The sequence below is a fragment of the Carassius gibelio genome, chromosome B24, assembly GCF_023724105.1.
Source record: "Carassius gibelio isolate Cgi1373 ecotype wild population from Czech Republic chromosome B24, carGib1.2-hapl.c, whole genome shotgun sequence".
In the NCBI taxonomy this organism is placed as follows: domain Eukaryota; kingdom Metazoa; phylum Chordata; class Actinopteri; order Cypriniformes; family Cyprinidae; genus Carassius; species Carassius gibelio.
The window spans coordinates 7615778-7632966 of NC_068419.1; the positions used below are offsets into that span (position 1 = coordinate 7615778).

Sequence of the window (17189 nt, forward strand, 5' to 3'; positions counted from 1 at the left end):
GTGACATTTCAGAAGAAAGGTTAAAAACTCTTGCAGAGAGGGCAGGAAAAAGGGTTTGAGTTGTGGGTGTAATAAATCAGTGGGAGGGTTATAATGGCACAAAGGTCACTCGTGTAAATATGATTCATTAGCGCATTCCACCCGAATGTGAAGGGCAGGACCCGCTCACCACTTTCCCTCTTTGAACTTCCCAAAAAGATGGAAGCTTTTTAGCTCAAGTGCATCAAAATGAAGTGATAATAATGCTCATTATGTGTGTAATTGTTGCTCTGCTGTCTCAGAAAATGATGGGAAATGCCGTTTTATTGCACAAGCATGAGGCCTCATAAATGGCAGATTTTAATATCTACATTTAAAAAAATCCATATGAACTAGATGTACAGTGAACATACAATATCATTCAAAAGTTTGTGGCCAGTAAGTTATTTTTAAAGATTAATTTATGCTAATTAAAAACATCTTCTATTCTCTCCCAGGTTTCATTTATTTCATCAAAACGACAGTAAAAACATTAACATTGTAAAATATTATTTACAAATGAAAAATTATTGTAATTAAAAAAAAAATTTAATACATTTTTTCAGGATTATTTGTTATTGTAAGTGTCTTTACTGTTACTTTTGATTAATTGAATGCATCTATGTACTGCATAAATGTATTATTTACTTAAAAAACATTTTTAATTGTATTTAAACACATTACATGATAAATAATTACGTGCCATACCTTGATACATTTTCTTTATCAAGTTAATTACCTGTCCAGATATACCTGTCCAGAGTTGTTTAGAATCATATTTTCACCGTCTTGACTTTACAATTTAATATTTATATGTAATGTTAGTGAATAAATCCAGAAACTGAGTTTGTAGACCTCTGAGATTAATAATAATAATATTTGATTAAAAAAAATATATAGTATTTAATACTAAATTGAAAATATTAACAATTTCACATCAACAGTTAGAACTAAAGTTGATCCAAAAGTTGGTTGGCTGGTTAAAGTTGGTTCTCCTGTAATCACTGTAATGTTCTTTTTTTTTTTTTTGCTTAATTTATGAGCACAAACAACATTTGACATAATCTGTCTTTACATGTTCCAGAATATGCAAACTCAAACATAAATCTGTGCTTGTTTTCCCCACATGTCAGCATTTATCTCTGGACAAAGGTTTCCGTTCGTTTAAAATGGAAAAGCTCATTGGTATTAGCCATCATATTTAATTATAAATATGGAGTGAACACTTTGTAAACCTTTTCGTGTACTGTTTGCCAGAAAACAACCCTCATCACTGTATCTTCAATCACTTGCACATTCCATCAGTTACGAACTAGACAATAAGGTACATGCTGAATAAGTGTTTTAATAGCTCTCTGCATGAATCAAGAACATACTGGTTTTCCTGCAGTAAAAGCATTTTTAGTAACGAACAGTTTTCTGCTGTCGTCAGTAACCTCCCCCTTTAACCTTGGGTGACCAAGCTGGTCAGCATGGGACAGTGAGTTGATTCTCCCATGTGAACTGTTCCAGCAGATCTGTGATTCCTGTAAGCATCTTCCATGCATGCATTCCTCCAGTGGAATGTACTTGTAGCTGTTCCATTACAAGGCCTTGTTTACTTTTGCATTCCTGCCCTTTGTTTAAAGTGGCACTGAACATCTGTGGTTGCCTCGTAACTGCTGGCATGTTAGATCCGGTGTTGTTTGTCGGGTGGGGCACTAATGGCTGACAACAGAGGGCCTGTGAGGTTGGGGATTGTTTGGCTTGACATCTGTGGATGTTGTTTTTTCAGGTTCTGGAAGACAACACAGGTTTGCGGAGGGTTGTGGTCACGCCTCATTCTGAATGTTATCCTCCAAGTTACTCTCCGGCTCTGTCCCCGAGCCACCACATTCACCCGCAGTACCTGACGCACCCACACTTTATTCCGGCTTCACATACGTCATATTATCCCCCAGGCAGCCCCGGTGATGTGCCCCCACACCAGTTCTATCAGCACCGTCTGCCACCCATCTACCCGGAAGGTAAGCTTCATAGTCCACTGTAGACTAAAGGTCCTGGACTTTTTCACTTCTTTAAACACATACCTCAGTGAGGATGGGCAACCGTCTCTTTGTACTGAATCATAACACTGTCCTAACCAAGCTCAACTTGAAAGCGAAATACCACACAAAGCTATGAAAACACAACACAACCAATCTGAACATTCATTTACCGTGAAAAGATGAGACATGCTCGACTGAATATTTCTTTGTGGTTTTGAGGAACTATTTTCTTATTCCTAAATGATTGAAATCATTTTTGTAGACTAATATACATTTTAAACTCAATATGAAATCTTATATATATATATACACGTAGAGAGAGAGAGAGAGTTTTTTTGTAAAATATTTTAATGTATAAGATACGCATTTGTTTAATAAACATAAAATTTATTAAACTAATTTGTGAATTGCGTTTAGTTTTAAGTTATTTTTATTTGTGTAGTCACACACAGTTCTGAATAAAATAACTTTTGTGGACAAATATAAATTGTATGTTGAATATATATTTTTTTTATTAATATTAAATATATACTGTATTTTAAAATTTTATTTATGTAAATGTAATTTGATTTATTTTAATTTTTTTGTCGTCATGTGTATACTGAATATGAACTGAATTTTAAATATATAATTAAATTAAATGATTCTTAATATATGGATTGCTGTACTAAAGGTTTAAATCATATGCATGAACATTGCTGCACAAAATTAGATTTGTAGACAAATAAAAAATGTTTGGTGAATATAAAAATATGCTAAATTTTATATATTATAACATTTAAGATTTTTTTTACATATTACATATTTTTAATATATATTATAACATTTAAGATTTTTTTACTTATTGCATATTTTTATATATTTTTATATATTTTATAAATTTTAACATTTTTATTTTTTTCAATATTGAAAAATATTTTAAGAAGTTTTTTTTTTAAATTAGGAAAGCTATTTTGAATAATATAATAAGAGTTTTAAGAGGATTTATTTAACATTATTGTGCTTATATATACTCAACGCTAAACACTTGTAGACTAGAATATAAATTGTGTATATTGAATTTTGTAAACAAAATTTGAAAATAAATCCAATACAAAGTATACCAGTAATTATGTTTCACATAAATATTATGTTGCTTTATTTAACATTTTTGTGTATGCAACATATTTGCTTTCTACTTTCCATAGTCTAATTGCAATCTTTGTCTTATCTCAGAGATCATCCCGCTGTATAACATCTCCACTTTCATGGGTCATGAGGAGTACTGTAAACCTCCACCCAAGAAGCTCAAACAGCCGGTGGAGCGTACAAGTCTAAGTCATGTGACCAGCCCGCTGTCCAACAGCTACAAGAACACCACGGCCTGCACCACCACCACTAACGGCTACGGCAAGAGCCACAGCAGCCCTGGAGGAGGAGGAGGAGGAAGCCCCGGCAGCAAGAGGCCAGATCGAAGAGCCAGAGGAAGCCCCAAACACTCAGACACCGAGCCACAGGGTGAGCCAAGTCAAATTTATAAAACACCTCTAATTTAACAGACATCTTGCTGATTTTGTTCATACATGTGGCAACAGCTGAGAGCAAAAACAAAGAATACTTCAAGTGTCAGCTGGACTCAAATAAAAGCAGTCTCTGTTGAGATGAGTCAACAATCTTGTGCACTTATGTTGACTTTAAAGTCTCATTTCCATGAAGCTTTATGGGTCCTCATCTCAAGCCTTTATTTTTGAGCTGTTATATCAGTGTCAGCACTTACTCGAAGTGTGACACACATACACATGAGATAAACAGTTTACAGTGTGAGTGTGAATGTAAAAGAGCGCCCACTATTGGTGCAATACAGTCAGTCGCTTGAATGAAATGAGCTGGGAAAAGCATTCTTAAAATACTAATTCTGCTGCTGGAGTATACAGTTGTGCAGTACCATTTCAAATGTTTGTTGTTAGTAGTATTTCTATTTCTAATAAATGCTGTTCTCTTGAACTAATCAATGATTCATCAATGAATTCTGCAAAAAAATAAAAAATATTTCTCCTGATTTATTAAATTATTTATACATTTCTAAATTGGCTTATTTGATAAAACGAAAGGTCAGAACTTAATTAATCAACAATAATTAATAAAAAAAATATGATTTATTTCCAAAATGGGTCATTTCATGTATTTTTTTTATATTTTGGTAAAATATTGAAATGAAAATGTATTGAAAAATGGGTGTTGGATTTAATCGCTACCTCAGAGCATTTTGATTTCGAGCTGGAAGAACCAGAACTTGATGAGGCAAGAGCATATCTAATGATGCCACATTGGCAGAATGCTTTGGAAAAGTCTAAAGAAACTGCTGTTGTTTTATTGTGTGATGACATGTTTTTGATAAAGCGGGGTCTCCTTTACAGGCAGTCGAAAGTAGACGGTACACAGTTGGTGGTACTAAAGCTTTATCGCAAACAAGTGGTAGAACTTGGTTATTCAATACCCACACACTAAATTCACCTCCACTGGAATTTCCTGTCACCGTGGTCTTATTATGCCTCCGATCACAAGTGCAATCTCTAACAGATTCCAATAAAGGATGTAGCTGTACTGGGATCAGATGGTGGATGAATGTGGAACACATGTTGCATGAGATCTAGTAGATTCCATAATTCTCTCTATCATCCTTTCCTTTTCTTTCATCATTCCTTTGAAAACGGCTCACTCGGTCTCACTGTTTTCCTCTTTGTTCTTTAATGTCTTATCTTACCCTGGTCTTTGTTCTTGTGAACCTTCGGTTCCCATGCCTCTGTGTGTGTGTTAAAGAGACAGAGAGAGAGAGAGAGTGTGTGTGTGTGTCTGAGGCGAAACCACGGTGCATAATGAGACACAGATCTCTTCCTGTCTGAAGTGACGGCACAAGTCTGGTCCGTGTTAAAATGCACAGGGAAAAGGCACGGCAAATTAAATCAAGAGACGAGAAGACGAGCTGTTCCTCTGGAGAATGTCTGAGAAGATGCTCTGGTCTGGGTGAAATGCATGTCATCAGACGTTTAGTCTTGGTCTTCAGTCTTCAGGACTTTGCTGTGGCTCGTCAACAAACTATTAATGATTTAAAACCAGTGAAAGCAAGTCCAGCTATTCTTTAGAAACGTTAGCTAGTTACACTACAGGTCAAAAATGAGTTGTCTGTGAGATATTTGTTTTATATGAGAAGTCTCTTATGCTCAAAGAGGCTGGATTTATTTATGAAAAATACAGTAAAAACAGTATTATTGGGAAATATTATTCAAATTTAACATAACTATTTTTCAATTTTAATATATTTGAAATCTAATTGAATTATGTGATGGCAAAGCTGAATTTTCAGCACAGTTGTTCCAGTCTTCAGTGTCACATGATCCCTAAGAAATCATTCTTATTTGCTAATTTGCTAGTCATTAAACATTTATTATTACCATCAATATTAAAAACAGTTGTACACGAGAATTCTTAAAAAACCCGTATTTGAAATATAAATATTTTATATTAACAGTATAAATATCTTTGCTATCACTTTTGATTCATTTAATGTGTCCCTGCTGAGTGAATTATTAATTTCTTTAAAAACAAATCGTACTGAACCAAAACATTTGACCAGTAGTGCTTAAGAAAAAATTCTTATATTTTATCAATATTGTAAACGGCAAAATAGGATTCTTTGATTAATGAATACATTTATTTGAATAATTGTAACATTATATACAGTAGATGCTCACTGTCAGTTTTTATTAGTTTAAAGCATGCATGCTTAATAAATTATTTTCTTTCTGAATTATTTTAAGGAGTTCATTTACATTTAATATCACCGATGAAACAATATAACACTGTAATTTATTGCATAATTTAGCAAAATTATTTGTAATAAATATTGAGAAAATATAATTACAATTTAAAAGGAAAGTCATGCTTTTTTTGTTAAATACAGTAGAACATCAATTTTGAAATAATTCCTATTATGAGAAAAGGTTAGCAGAATTACTTTTTAATTTATGTATTTGTTTTAACAGGCTTCCACTGGTAAACATGAAGTACTGTATTACAAAAAAAAATAAAAAATAGCGGTGTTTTTCAGTTTTCTGATGAAATGTAGTTTGTAAGATCAATTTACTTCTCAAAATTGTTTTTTTCAACACTGGCGGTACTCCTTTGAATCCAACGAGTAATTCAAGATCACTTTAACTGTTTTTAATCCATACATGGAGTGGAATCTCTCATTTTCCCACTCTTTTCCCTCTTCCTCTAATAAAATAAAGAATCCACTGAAAACATCCTCAATCTCTCAATCCCAACAACATCTTATTAGGGGAAAACCAGGAGGTCAGTGTGGGGTGATGTTGCCATGACTTCATCGCAGTGATGACTCATTGCAGGAGCCCCTCGGGCCCCATAAGAGCCAGACCTATGAACCTCACTCCCCGACAGACATTTTCCGACCCGGCTCAGGCCCAATCCGACAGCCCCATCAGTCAGGACGTCTCTATTGCCTCAGATCTGTGTCTCTGTCTGGAGATGCTCAATTTATGTTCTCTGTATTTCTTTCTCTATGCAAACAAGCATGAAGATGTTACAGACACACACACACACTCTGATTTATGACTGATAGGAGACGGATGGCTATATTTAATGTGTTTTCTGTGCAGATCACGATGTGGACACGAGACGAGTTCAGGCTGTGCCATCAGGAATGGACAAGCCACAGGTGAGTGATTTTAAGTCATGTCATTTCACAAATCTCCTTTCCACAGACGGTTCACAGAATCAAGAACCACCAATGTTGCCAGTTATTGTTTTATTTGTCCTGCAGGACTATTGCTCCACTATAAATATTCTAGAATTTTTCGAAAGCATTACATTACTTTTTTTTTTTGCATAAGGGATATAAACAAACACCAAACACTAAACTATTTAAAACCTTGTTTGATTGACACCTCAAATCCCGCAGGAGAGTTATTATTTCCTCTCTAAACAGATGTGTGATTTTTTTTTTTTTTTTTTTTTTTTTTTTTTTTTGCATGGTGGATGATAAAATTGGTTATGGAAATCATATAAACTTGAGTCTAGGGATCAGATTATCATAGAGTACATTTTTCATATATTCTTTTTTTTCATATTTGTGAAAGATAATGACTGGAAAGTAGTTTGACCAATAGCGTGCAGGTATTATACATAATCGACCAATCGTGGATTGGGAAGAGAAAGTGGGATCTACAGAGAATGATCAAAGCAATGCAAATGCACACACATAAAGTATAACGTATGAGTAGTGTAGAATTTAATTTAATTTTTCTTCCAAGATATGGCCTGGAAAAAAAGGGTGCATTATCATAGATGACATGGCAACCCTCAGGCAACCATCTAGAACACCCTAGAAACCTCGCAATAATGTGTTAAACCCACTCTGCACATAGCAACCACGTAAGGATACGTAAGGATTGTTATTGTTTAGAGATGATCAGAATTAAGCATTTCCGTTTTCGTTCACGAGGGGGCAGCATCTGTTAATGCATTGCTAAATGGTTCATTGATTGGTCACATCAATAGCCTATGTTTTTCTCATCTCTGCTGCCGATTTCATAATCTTTGTCTCTTGCTTTGAGTGGGAATGCATGTTATATATGCATTTAAGGTTTAAAATGTGATATTAATATACAGTAGACAAAAAAAAATAGAATGCATTTATTATCAAAAAAAATATATTCAAATATCTTATCGTAAGATTGCTTTAGATGTGCTATTTAAAGCACACAAAAAGAAGGCTTTGTTCCATTTCAGATTGTTTTATATTTTAACTCCCTTTTTGTGTAAAGATAATAGTTACAATTGCCTTTAATTGTCATGTTCATCTGACCTAATCAGATACCAGCAACAGCACTTTGAACTTTTAACCCTCTTTTCTATCACAAAGTAGGCACACACTGGTTCTTCAGTATAGTAATGTTGTTTCTTTTCAAGGTCAATTCGACCGCGGCAGAAGTGCACTGTAGAAAATATAATAAAGCAAACAGAAGTACACAACAGCCACTACAATGAGTACAGAAGAGAATGTAATGTTAAAAAGAAAATGTTTTATATTTGAGGTCTCCGAGACCCCAAATGTAAGTAATGTTTTTCATGAAGAATGTTTGATATAAAGTTTTTTTTACATCTTTTATGAGAATTATTATATTATATTATATAGTAATATTACAGAACATTTTTTTTTATTATTTTTGTATATTTTTTAGATAATAAATTATAACATTTTTAGATATGTGTTTATTTTAATCTATTTTATGCATTTTAGATTATATATTTTGTGTAGATTGAGTAACTGGACATAAACTTTTTCTTTCACACCCTTTTTTGTGTGTATTATCAAGATGATAACCAGTTTTCCTGCTTTTTTGTGCTTCTTTCTGTTATCTCAACCTAGAAAACGAATTTATATTCTACACAAGAAGCTGTTTCTGCCTTTCCATTTGGTGCTGTGGCATTACAGTTTCATAAATGAAGCATTTTTCAGTGTCTTTTGTCATGATCGGTTCCTTTAACATTTACTAATGCAGCCGACATTTAGATGTTTGTGAAAATACTCCTTATAGCTCTTGCTTTCAGTCTTTACTAATACAAAATCGCTTGGTTTGAATGCAAAACAGCAAGTGTCAGAGAAATAGTGTGGTTTGCTGTGGCCGAAGCCAATTCAGACACAGATGTTTTTGTTTTGTGAATGAGCAGTCGCTCTCCGCTTTGAGCAACTGTGGAGGACGTCATCTGCAGGGTGCTCAGACTGATGCTTCACTCACTAAAGGCGAGCCTGCAGTAGCCTTGACACCCGAATTAAGTACTATTTACAGCTGCCTAGATTTATTGATGTACCAGACATCATAAATAACTGGGAATTGCAATTCAAATGGGCCTGGCTTTCAGGCGTTTTCCTTTTTTTGAACTTTTAGTCTTCTCCCAGACTCTTCTCTGCAATTTGTTTTGGATTGCCATTCTTGTTGTACAGCCTTTTATATATTTACATTTAAGCATTTAGCAGGTGCTTTTATCCAAAGCGACTTAGAGTGCATTCAGGCCAACATTTTTTACCTAACATGTGTTCCCTGGGAATCGAACCCACAACCTTTTGCACTGCAAACACAATTTTCTCCCACTGAGCACAGGAACACTATATATATTATATCCTAATTGAAAATAAATAAATTTAGAAATGAAATGCAATTAGCAAAATATATATTGCATAATATATGATGTGTTTTACATTTACATATAATTTTTATTTATTTTTTTATATTTTTTTAGAGGTCAAATTTCAGGCTGTTATGTTTTATAATAAAGCTGGAATCTGTCTGTATTTTGGCCCTTAGGTGTCTAACGTACAGTCCCGCTCCGCGCTTGTGTCATGGACGTCTGTTTCTGTATCGGGATCATCTGGACGGGTCACTTCCTGTGGTTATGAGCTGCAGCTCAAGGACAAGGGCAGAGACTCGAAATACAAGGTTGTGTATAGGTAAGGCCCACTGTTTAGATGCATAATTTTATTGATGCATGTGTTCTGAATCACTAAAGCTATTTTTTTTAATTCGTTAGTATAGTTATATAACATTCTTCCCCATGCGGTTAGGAAAAAATCCTCATGTAGGTCTGCAGCTTTGCCTTTTTTTTTTGGTCCCTGGAGCAAAGCATACAGGCTATTATGAATTGATTGGAAACCTGAAGGAGGTTTTAAAGAATGCTTCACCCATCTACTCCCACAAACAGACTTTCACTCTCAGTCCGTCTCTGTTTCAGTGGTGAGGAGCTCCAGTGCACCCTCACTGACCTCAGACCGGCCACAGACTATCACGTCAGGTAAGAGCAGTTTCACATTTGCATTTATTCATTTAGCACACACTTTTAACCAAAGCGACTCACAAATGAGGTGAAGCGCTCCATTAGCTGACCACTTTGAATTTCATTTCAATTTGAGTGCTGAAGAGAGATGAATGCCCTGAAATCCTATTAAAGATGATATATGCTAAAAAAAAAACAGATTTGTACTAAATTTTCTGCATCTGAACACTTACGTTAAACAGCACAGTACTAGCACGGAGTGTTCTTCTTATAACTACAGTGGATACAGCATTCAAATACATTGTTATTGCTAAAAGATTCATTTCAAATGACAATAGCAGATTTTCTGAAATATTCTTGAACTACTAATTGAGAAATTCTCACCATGTGTGTTTTACAGAGTAAACACAGTGTGTAACTCAGTAAAGGGTCCCAGTTCGGATGCGAGGGCCTTCACTACCCACAGCGCCCCTCCTGATACCCCTCTACCCCCCAGACTGTCCCATCGCACCAAGAGCTCCCTCACATTACAGTGGAAGGTATGCATGACTTAATTGCATTTCATTTTCTATTATTGTGCAGAGTTTCTACAACCATTCATATATCTTAGGGTCAAACTGTATTAGTAAAATTAGTTTATGGTGATTTACTAATGATTAATGCTATTATTATTTGAACATTCTGCATTTCTTCATGCTAAGAAAAAAACCTTAACTGTAGTAAAATCATTGTAATGCATCACCTGGCAGTAGTCACACATTGTATAATGATTAATTATAAAAAATATTTATTTTGTTTAGTGTCCTTAGTAATGAGGGATTTACATTTTATATGAGGGATTTAAAAAAATAATTAATTAATTTATTGAGCAAGGAAGCATATTTTTTTTTTAAATAGATTAAAATAGAAAACAACTTTTTTTTAAATTGTAACAATATTTCACAGTATTACTGTTTATAGTGTTCCTGTAGCTCAAGTGGTAGAGCATTGTGTTAGCAGCGCAAAAGGTTGTGGGTTTGATTCCCAGGGAACACATGTTAGGTAAAAACTGTTAGCCTTCATGCACAAAAGCATAAAAGCATCTGCTAAATGCATAAATTTAATTACATTTTATATTATAATAAATAAATGCAGCACTGGTGAGCATTGAAGTCTTCTTTTAAAAACATAAAAAAACCTTAATAGCAACAAACTTTTGATTGGAAGTGTATATATAATTTTTTTATTTCTCATTGTAATTTCAGCCCCCTGCAGACAATGGCTCAAAAATCACCAGTTATGTTTTAGAATGGGATGAGGTATGTATCACCTCTCTAAATAAATGTGGTTATATCCTGTGTGTGCCATCTACTCGTACTATCCAGTAGATTTTTCTGTCTCTCTCATTTCCTCTCTATTATTTGCCTTCTTTCTTTGGCTGTGGTGTTTTTCCCCTGTCTCCATGGCATGAGATGTTGGTCCTGTGGCGACTGAGGCTTTAACTCACTGTTCCGCTTTACGCCATAGTCTGTCTGCTTCAGTTATTTTGATTTACCCAAAGCTTTTCTGACTCATTAAGAGCTCATTAAAACTCCTCATCTGTGGCTGTGCGGCTCCAGAAGTGTCTGAAGATGCTGGCAGCCGTTCTTCCCCACCAAATCCATTCAGAATACCTCTGCATTTAACCTTAATTAAATACTGGCTCCTGTTGTTGTGACAATTAGCACAGCTTCCAGCAGCAATTTTATTCTTGTTCTTGTTGTTCTTTTCATTTGAAAACTGAGTGTTCTATCCTGCCACAGCGTGACTGTCGATGTCCCTTTCTCCTTGTTTTTGGATGTTTGTGTTGTTCTTGTCATCCTATTTGTCACTGAATGTCTCGCTTCATTCTTTCTTCTTTTTCAGGGGAAGAAAAACAGCATTTTCCGTGAATACTATGTTGGACACCAGCGACACTGCAAACTAATGAGGTTGTGCCCTGCTGTTGGCTACACGTTTCGAGTGGCAGCACTAAATGATATTGGCACCAGGTTAGTTTATTTGTCTGTTTCCTACAAAATGTTAAATTAAATTATAACCAGTAATACCCAGTGCTGGGAAAGGTTACTTTGGAAATAGGTTACTGATTACAAGTTACCCTATTTAAAATGTAATAAGCAGTTTAACTATTACAATAACTTTATTAATGTAACTGATTACATTTGGTTACTTTTCTACATGTCTAATGGATGTTTTCAGCTGTAAATCAGTTAATCAACTCTCAGACAGCTTGTGTTCGAAGGTTTTCAGCAGAAATGTGGATTTATATAATAGGCAGATTCAATCAAGAGAACCGAACAAGAGCATCAGAATAGCATCGATTTACTAAGAAGTCTTTTAAATTGCAGGAGGCATCATGCACATAAAAAACAAAGCAACAAATTAATATTCTTCATCTAATCCTAAATTTTTACAGAAAACATTCAGATGTGACCCCTTTTAATCATACTTAAGTAACTCAATAACTGTTATTTTGTACTACAATTACGTAAAGCCGTTACATGTATGTAGTTACTTCCCAACACTGATAATACCATATGTTAATTTAATTTAATTTAATTTTTATTGTATTTTATTTTGCTATTTATTTTATTTTATTTCATTATTTCATTTTTATTTTATTTTATTATTTTTCTTTTTCTTATATTTTCTTTTTTATTTTATTTTATTATTTATTTTAACTCTTTGTTTTATGGTGACATAGTTACATATGTTTACTATAGTAATAACTGTAAAGTATGCATAATAACAAGCAACTAACCCTAAAACCAAACCCAGACCCTAACCCTACAGAAAATACATGTGGTTAATTAATACTACAAAGTACTTATTGTGCTATTACAGTGTAACAGTTTCAACTTAAAAAAATTAACCTATTATTTTATTTTTTTTATTTTAGAAACATAATTCTGTTATTTTGGAACCTTGGTTGGATTACCACCAAAACAACATAGTAAATAAAAATAATATTTATTTTAGTTATACCATTTTAAGATAATGTACTAGCCATAGTACTTATTTTTGAGGTGTTGGTGAAATAATTGTGTTTTAAATTGTTTTATGATTTACTGCAAAAAAGTCAATATTTATAAATATAACCCAGCAGCCTATGTGCTTTTAGTTGTATGCAATTTAACAGAATTTTGGCCCTGTGGTGTCTCAGTGTTTAATGGTGCGGTAAATGAGAAAATTCTCCTCACTGCTCACTGTGATTGCTGGGGGAGAAAGTCCAAACAGTTTATAAGTTTGTGCTTCTCTCACTCTTTGATGATACACAGATATGTCGTATAATCTATATAGAATGGGAAAGGATGAGATTTCTTAGTGTTAATGAATATAATGTTTTTTTCTGCAGTGGATTCAGCACAGAAGTCCTCTTCTACACCACAGGAAGTCTCCCGCAGACGTCCTTACCTCCACGGCTGGTACAGGCAGGTCCGTCCTGGCTTACACTGGAGTGGACGCGACCAAACAGCTGCAGCACCGAGGAGGTGGTCACATACACCCTGGAGATGCAGGATGAGACCAAGGTGTTGAATTCTCTCCTATTGCTCCATCCCATAATTCCCCTGAGCCCTTATGCAGGGGTTATTATGGCTTTCTGTTGTCATAATATCTATCAAAACTAGATGTTCTCAGTGTTGTACAGTGGATGTCACGTCTCTTAGCTGTTTTCACTGGTTTCTAGTTAATTGCCCTTGCCCACAGTTGTCAGAGTAAATGGGCTTTTCTGGATCCATTACTAATGCCTGTTGTGTTTCACACCTCAGGCTGATGCGCCATCCAAATATATTGAAGATATTTCATCCACATTATTTTTCATCTTGCTTACTGAGTAATTGTATGTGTGTGTACATACAGTATATATGTGCATATGTGTATACGTGTGTGTGTGTGTGTGTGTATGTATGTATGTATATGTAAATATATGTATACATGTCCATATTATGTTTATTTTAATATATTTTATATAGCAGATTTTTGTTATTATGTCATAATATAATTTTTTATGCATTTTCCCACTTTAAAATCATGCAACATTTTCAACTTTCTATTTTGCATCTGCAATGGGGCACATTACTGAGTGTAAAATGGTATTAATAAGAAAAATTAGGACTCTTAATCATTAATCTTAAACTTAATTGTATTCATCTGCAATTGGTTGGATCATTAAAAACAGTGTGAATGGCCAGATTGTAGCAAAAGTATTGAAAAATAAGAAGCTTTGCTGATGTCAACCAACAAAAAAAGTTGTTTCAGAGGTGGAGCAAATTCAAGTTTAGGACTGGACTAGCATTTGTCCAAACAATTGCGTATTATTCTTTTTGATTTTCGCTTGGGGCACAGAACTGACCCGATTCCTCACTTAGATCCATTTGTCAGCCTCAGTGAAGTATTTACAAGTGCAAGACAATGATGTAGACAGCCTCTAAAGCAAAACTGGGAGGGAGTAAATGTTCCATCCTTCACTTCCTGACACCTAATGGACGATGTGTTTTTGGCAGGGACTGGACTTCCAGGCAGTTTACAGCGGTTTGGAGCTGAACCGTAAGGTGGAGTCCCTAAGAAGGAACACACAGTACAAATTCAGGGTGAGTGAAGCTCAGATTCAAAATGTTAATGTTCCTACAGCCCATACCCAAAAGCCTAAGGATTTTATTTATTATATTTATGCATTATTTTGATTCACAGTTGTTGCTTTATTTCATTCTCATACACAAACAAGCCATCCGTACTAGTGATTAACTAGAGCTCTGGAAAAGCACGTGTTCCCAAAGCACTTTTGCTTTTTTTCATTTCCTTCTTCTCTAATAAGGCAATTAGCGATAATCTAATGAACTTCAGTTTCTCTGCCAACCTGAAGCTGTTTCTCAGATCCAGCAGTTGTTGGGGGAAGGTGACTTGATTTCCCATGGTGGTGTGTGTTAAAGGCTTTTAGTCTAATCTGAGTAAGCCGGGAACACTGCGTTAGCATTATCAGGGGAGAAAGACGCTTCTGAGAAGACTTGAATGTCGCTCTCTGTGATGCTGCAGGTGATTGGGAAAATCATCATGAGAAAAAAACTATTATTTTTTTTACTTCTAGTTAATTAATCACACTGGAAAAGGAAAAAGAAAGAAAAGCATTTGATTGTAGGATACAGTATTGCATGCAGTAATATTTTTGTTTTGTTTTTAAAGAAAATTATAAATATATGGGTACAATACTGCAGAAGTAGTTGCATGGTAGAATGGTCTTCTGACATCTCTCTTACCTGTCGCCTTCTACAGCTCATCACTTGTAGTGGAGAGTGTTGCAGTGCTCCAAGCTCTTTGTTCCTGTGTAAGACGACCCCAGACAGACCCGGACCCCCTGTGAATCCTGCAGTAAACACTGTCACATATCACAGCTTCTGTGTGACGTGGGGTAGGGAAATCTTGAGGCAGCATTTTACGTTTCAAAAAGTCCATCATATTCTAATCTTTACTGTGTTTTTTACATCTAAATCAGAACCTCCACAGGATGATGGTGGATCCGGAGACTTGACGTATGTCTTGGAGATATCAGAAGGGGATTCAGAAGGTGTTTATTTGCTTTTATTTGATTACAAATGGATAAATCTGACTAGAACATGTCCAGATCAGATTTCACCCCGAAAAATAATTAAGTGGTGGGGGAAAGTATTTTGTAGAAATATTCTAGGACCATTATTATTTATTTAATTTTTTATATAATTTAGGACCATTATTATTTATCATTATTATTATTTTTGTGTTGTCACATACCAAAACAAAACACGACGATGTACAAATAGTTTGCAAAAAAAAAAAAAAGACTTTTATATTTTTTATTTTCCATTTTAATGTTTTCTTTTCTTTATGGTTATGACAACATTAGGGGGAAATGTGCTTAATCATAATGAAAATAATGCATAAATGATCAACATTATGTAAGAATCTCTTATGCTCAAAAGGCTGCATTTATTTAATAAAAAACACATTCAAAAATAGTAATATTGTGAAATATTATTACAGTTTAAAATATCTATTTTCTATTTTAATGTTGGAAAATGCCATTTATTCATGTGATGGCAAAACTGAATTTTCTGCATCCATTACTAGTCTTTAGTTTCACATGATCTGATATACTGATTTTCTGCTCAAGAAGCATTTATTTTTCATTTTAAAATCCGTTATACTGCTTACTAATTTTGTCGAAACTGGTAGAAAGCCAAAAAAACAGCATTTGTTTGAATTATAATTTTATGTGGCAATATAGACGTCTTTAATGTCAGTTCATCTGTGTCTGTGTTCAGAGAGGCAGTGGACAACTCTCTATAGAGGACCAGAGAGGAAACATCTGTGTGAGGATCGAAAACCAGCAACAAGCTACTCTCTGAGACTCAGCTGTGTGAATGTGGGCGGCCAAAGCCAGGTAGAAGAACTTTCCATGTTCATTTACTGATTCTCAAGCTGATTCATGTAATGAAGTCTCAGTGTGCGTGTTGTGTTTCCTCAATGCAGTGCTCAGATGACTTGACGGTGTGCACTCATATCCCGCCCCCTGGCCGCTGTCAACCCCCAAGAACCGTGGGTAATGTCAAACACAAAGAGATGACCTTGCAGTGGGGTGAGGCTGTTATTTTTCTTTATACCCTTTTATTCTCTTTTGTCTCTTAGAGAGAACTGGTTGTCTAAAAATGTGGCACAAGATTCTTGATTTATTTATCGACTGACATTTATGACCTTTCTATTCAACAAATCACTCAATTGGAAGTGCAGTTCAAAGGAAGCTGAAAGACACTTGTCTGCTTTTAGATTTTTTTATGTTTGGTACAAGCTCAACAGGTGAAGTATTCAAAGGATTTATAGTTATGGAACTCTACTGAAGTCTAAAGTTCAGTTTACCCAGAATGCACCTGGACCAACTAAAAGCTTTGCACCTACATTTTTTTGAGCCGTCCATGCATTACATCACCCTGTTTAGTGTGTGGGTTTGTTGTGTGCATGTGTTTGAGGGAACCAGAGGTAAAATGCACTTGTTTGTTAGCGATTATAATCCTGACTCACTGTTGTTGAGTGAAGGTGGGCTCATTTAAGAGGCTGAATCCGGTCTATAAATAACTGTGAAATAGCAGTGCTGATTTCAGCCGTCCACGCTTTACTCTCAGAGGTTTGTGCCGCTCGGACAGCGGGCGTGAGCTTCCCTGCATGTTCTCCATCACTGCAATTGATCGGTTCCTTCCTGAAGCCAGTTAGTCGCAGGGTTGTAGAGAGGACTGAGAATGTGTTTTGGTTTGGAGAGGTTGGTGGCAG

At 35.0% G+C, this 17189-nt stretch overlaps 1 protein-coding gene across 2 annotated transcripts in view; it reads left to right on the top strand.

Annotated features, from left to right (window-relative positions):
• Positions 1-17189, top strand: part of fndc3bb (fibronectin type III domain containing 3Bb) — a 59520-nt gene that overhangs the window by 27051 nt on the left and 15280 nt on the right. For both annotated transcript variants that reach the window (XM_052596094.1, XM_052596093.1), the window contains exons 5-18: positions 1793-2024; positions 3261-3542; positions 6701-6759; positions 9410-9552; positions 9834-9893; positions 10276-10414; positions 11120-11173; positions 11760-11884; positions 13249-13423; positions 14399-14485; positions 15165-15300; positions 15385-15456; positions 16190-16308; positions 16398-16503. In XM_052596094.1, the coding sequence (XP_052452054.1) occupies positions 1793-2024; positions 3261-3542; positions 6701-6759; positions 9410-9552; positions 9834-9893; positions 10276-10414; positions 11120-11173; positions 11760-11884; positions 13249-13423; positions 14399-14485; positions 15165-15300; positions 15385-15456; positions 16190-16308; positions 16398-16503 (1789 nt within the window). The remainder of the gene's footprint in view (positions 1-1792; positions 2025-3260; positions 3543-6700; positions 6760-9409; positions 9553-9833; positions 9894-10275; positions 10415-11119; positions 11174-11759; positions 11885-13248; positions 13424-14398; positions 14486-15164; positions 15301-15384; positions 15457-16189; positions 16309-16397; positions 16504-17189) is intronic.